General features: G+C 34.7%; 1 protein-coding gene across 2 annotated transcripts; it reads left to right on the top strand.

The window, feature by feature from the left end:
- The first annotated feature begins 725 nt into the window (after window positions 1–725).
- On the top strand, window positions 726–2,906 carry LOC112509522. Of its 2 annotated transcripts, none has more exons than XM_025114518.1 (2): window positions 726–822; window positions 1,888–2,906. In XM_025114518.1, the coding sequence occupies exon 2, from the start codon at window positions 2,295–2,297 to the stop codon at window positions 2,775–2,777; it is 483 nt and encodes a 160-aa protein (XP_024970286.1). In that variant the 5' UTR covers window positions 726–822; window positions 1,888–2,294; the 3' UTR covers window positions 2,778–2,906. The 2 variants fall into 2 exon arrangements, with proteins under 2 accessions (XP_024970286.1, XP_024970287.1); XM_025114519.1 differs by lacking the exon at window positions 726–822 and adding an exon at window positions 848–942.
- The last annotated feature ends 1,669 nt before the right edge of the window (window positions 2,907–4,575 follow it).

Here is a 4,575-nt window from a genome sequence, read left to right as displayed (position 1 = left end):
TATTATCTTGGTTGCACCTTAGTTTATTCGTTGGTTGTGAGGTAGCTGCTATTTTCTTATGTTTTAGTGGAGAACCTTTAACACTAGTTGAAAAGAAAGTGCATTTTAACTACAAGGGTGGTGTTTGATTGGTTTGAGTTTGACTCCAAATGTCAAAAGTACCAGGAGGTCTCATGTTCAAATCCAAGAAGGAATAAAAATCCTCTTGTGACCATGAAGGTTCAAATGCGGTGATTCCGGGCTATCTGCCAAAAAGGTGGTCGCCTTAAGATTAGTCAGCTCACATAACAAGTTGGATATCCAGGTTAATAAAAAAAAAATGCATTTTATGTTCAATAATTCATTCACATTTCGGTTTACAATTTTTCTTAGCCTTTTTTATAGGAATCGAAGCTTGTTTATTTCAAACTCTAAATTGATATTATTGAAACAATGTTGAAGCTACAAACTTCACATGTGAATATGAGAGTAAATATTTTGGATTGACAAATGCCACAATCCAATCCGGGCCGTTCAAAATCAACGTTCCAGATCTTTCTCCCCGGCCCCGCTTCCATATCCAGTTGATCGAAGAGGTCTTACACGTGTCGCTTTAACAAGCTGTCGGATCAGATAGCAGTCCCCTGCCCAACAACCAAAAGTCGTGACATTCTAGATTGCGTTCTTATCTTTCGCCACGTGTCCTATTTTTTCTTGGAATGGCAATTTTGCCCTTGCTTCTTTCCGTTCGGCACTCCCTTATCATGTGATCAGTTATATTATCCTTCATCTTGGTTTCATCTTCAGATCCAACTTCTTCCAACTGCACGTTCATCTCACAAGGTTTGATTCCTTCTTCATTTCCTTATCTTCAATTTTCATTTCAATTTGATTTGGTTTGCAATCTCTGATCTCGGTGTTTCGATTTGGTGTTGAAGTTTACAATTTCGCAATTGAATTCGGGTTTGTTCTAATCGGTTTAGTTGATTGTTTCTTCTTCTTTTTAGGGTTTATATCGGTTCATGATTGATTGAGGATTTGCTTCGATTTCTCGGATCTTTAGTTCCAGTTGATTCTGGTCTTTTTATGGATCCCAGTTTTCCACCTATGTTGATTGATTAGATAGCAGTTATATTTGTTGACCATGATCCTTTAACCAGTTGGCATATAGGTTTATGAGGGCCAATGGAGCTGAAATACTTTAGTGAGCATTAGGGTTTCTAATTTCAATCCATTTCGGCTTCATTTATGTTTTCACCTTTTGGATTGTAAGCCTATTCCGTTGATGGTGCTTCCATGTTACAATTGGTAAATAGTTTCGAGAATTGGATTCGGGAAAAAGTGTTATGCACCGAGAGTTTTTAATGGAGAATATCTTGTTATTAGTACAGTCTTAATGATATTTTTGGAGGCTATACACACCCGGCTAATTGCAACAAGATTCTCTTTATAGGGGTGTTCCATATAAGCTCCTTTCTCTGCAAAATTCAAGTTGGAACTATCTCTTTCTCCATTATTATCACTGCAGAATTTGATGGCCATGTATTTAGCCGAGCCCTTTTAGACATTTGATTAATAGTCTTAGCATTAATATGATCACCCCAATAATTCAATGTTACTGGTAATAATACTATCACACTTTTATTGCAATTGTTTATTCTGTTGAATGTTTCTCCTTTCATAGGAAGGAGGAGGTTCTATTTATACATACATATGTGTGTCTGCATGTTAATCTGTTTGTCTGTATATGTGTTGTGGTTTGTCCATCATATGCTCTATGTTTTATGATGTTATTTATACAAACCCTTGTTGCTGTGCATATGCTCTATGTTTTATGATCTTATTTATACAAACCCTTGTTGCTGTGCTTTCCTTTCTTACATATGGTGTTCTTTGATTGCTCTTCAGGAGGGAATGCCATGTGGGTTGTTTGAATTGGAGCAAGATCTTTGCTGTTCTGTGGGTGGTACATAATTTATTTGGTGAGCATTGCACGAGATGAGCAAATGCAAGGGGTGTGGGAATTTAGGGAGAATGGTGGTACCAAGGGACAGTTTAGTGAGTTCGTATCAATATTCTCTTATGCTAGATCCGGCTATATCCGTATGGGATTGTATTGTTCGTAAGATGAGGTATTCCTTTACAACCGAGTGGGTGTAGGGGTGAAGAAGTTGAGTTTTGGTTTACATTTTAGTATTAGTGTTTGTGTTATTCTAATAGTAGCTGCTAGCAAAGGAAGAAATAATCAAGAAAGACTGACTTAATACTTGTTAAAGAGTTTTTAGTTTTTTTAAAGTATAGGTAGGTTAAAAGAGATGGATTTTGGTAAAGGTGTTAAAAAGGGGAAGAAGAAGCAAGTGAAAGATGAATTGGATCGTATTAAACAGGCAGAGAAGAAAAAGAGACGACTGGAGAAAGCCCTTGCAACGTCGGCAGCCATTATTTCAGAGCTAGAGAAGAAGAAACAGAAGAAGAAAGAAGAACAAAAAAGGCTGGATGAAGAGGGTGCTGCAATAGCTGAAGCGGTCGCATTGCAAGTCCTAATTGGTGAAGACACAGATGAGGAATGTGGTAGTAACTTTGATGATCTGTTTGGTGGTGGAACAGGCAGTAACCGGCCTTATATTTACAGGAGGAGTGGCAATGGAAATGGTTGGATTTTGAAGAATGGTGGGTGGGGTGAAGATGGGTGTTTAGAGTATGTTGATGAGATATCTGCACAGGCTGTTTCAGGGCTACAGATTGCAGATGACGAAGATACGAATGGGTATGTTTATAAGAGAATGGTGAGAGGGTGATGCATGATGCAATTGGGGTTATTTGATAATAAGATGTGTGTTTGTATATACTTTGGGGGTGTTTGTTTGTTTGTTGAAGAACAAAGTGTATTAGGGGGTGTTTATTGTTATTGATCTCATATTCCAATAGATGATGATGATGTATTTCTTAATCTCAATTTATTTTACAGCATTTTGATGTGATGTTGCAAATAAAAAATTAAACAATCAACGGTTGGGGATAAAGTGGTTACATTTTTAAAAAATTAAAACTGAAAATACTTCTTAAAAGAGAAGATGATCGGTGGTTAGGATTAAATTTCATTGCGTTGCATTATATATAGAGAAAGTGAGAGGCTAATTCAAATGTGAACTATGAGAAGGTTACAACTAAGAGTATTTGTGTCTTTTCATCAAATTCATATTTTTAGGAATAATTAAGTTTCTTAAATATCTCATATAACATCAAATAAATCAGAGTTTTCTTAAAAATTATTTAATTTCTTAAATATCAAATAAACCATGATTTTATGTTTTCTAGTTTTTTTTGTTTGTTATATTGTTAGTAAAAGAATTTTCTGAATCATGTTCATGACTTTCATGGTTGCCTTCTTTGTCTTCTTTTTCAAATCTGAATCATCTTTTTCATCTTCGTCACTTTTTCATATATAAAACCATATACAAATACTCATCAATGTTTTCCCGTATATGAAATCATATTCATAGATGAAAAAAAATTCATTACTTTTTCATCTTCCATCACTTTTTCATATGTGAAACTATCATATCTATAAATCCTAATAAATAAGTAACTTTTGGGACATGTGTCATGTTTATGTGCACGGTTATTGATTTTTCCCGCCTAAACATGTATCTAGACGCAATTTTCACTTACGGTTCAAATAGGTCTATTTAAGTGACATTTGTCCCTCTACACGTTTATTTTCCTGTTTTCGTGGTGTAACTGAATTTAACTCTGAAGTGGCCTCCAGACTTGCAACATAACTCTAGAAAAATTCAGAGTTGTAAGTCTGAATTTAACTCTGAAGTGACCTCCAGACTTACAACATAACTCTGGGAAAATTCAGAGTTGTAAGTCTGAATTTAACTCTGGAATGGCCTCCAGACTTACAACATAACTATGTGAAAATTCAGAGTTGTAAGTCTGAATTTATGTCTGAATTTAACTCTGGAGTGGTTATCAAAACCGGGTTTAAAATTTCAAATTCGGATTTTTTTGAAGCATTTTTCAACATAGCTCTTCCCCTTGGACCCCGCCACCGGGGCGTTGTCCCCGGACTCCCGTCATTTAGGGGCTTCACCCATTAATCAAAATAAACTCAAACAAGTGTGCATTACGCACCTTCCTTACTTGTTCGAGATTTATCATGATTACATTGGTCAACAATTTAATCTCATTACACTTAAATGACATTAGTGATACAAATCATCAACATGAAGTCATCAAATATTGGTTATTTCTCAGATTTACAACATAACTCTGAATTGTTTTGTTCCAAACTTAGTTATATAGTTTATTCTCAGACTTAGAATACAACTCTGAACTCCTCTTCAGAGTTACGTTTCTGAGTAGCATTTGAAACGTTTATACATACATATATATATACTAGAAGGGTACTCGCGCAATGCAACGAGACAAATCTCGATTTTAATGTTCTATTTATTATGTGTCTTTGTAGATGTTATAATACGATTTTATTTATTTTTAAGAAATCAATAATGATTTTATTTTTGAATAAAATATAAATTTGAAAATATAATAAAATATAAAAAAAAAATATCAATGTTAATATCCAAT

The sequence above is a fragment of the Cynara cardunculus genome (assembly GCF_001531365.2).
Source record: "Cynara cardunculus var. scolymus isolate 2C chromosome LG 3, CcrdV1, whole genome shotgun sequence".
NCBI lineage: Eukaryota > Viridiplantae > Streptophyta > Magnoliopsida > Asterales > Asteraceae > Cynara > Cynara cardunculus.
Note: the sequence above shows the minus strand (reverse complement) of the source record. Positions and strands in the feature narration are given on the sequence as shown.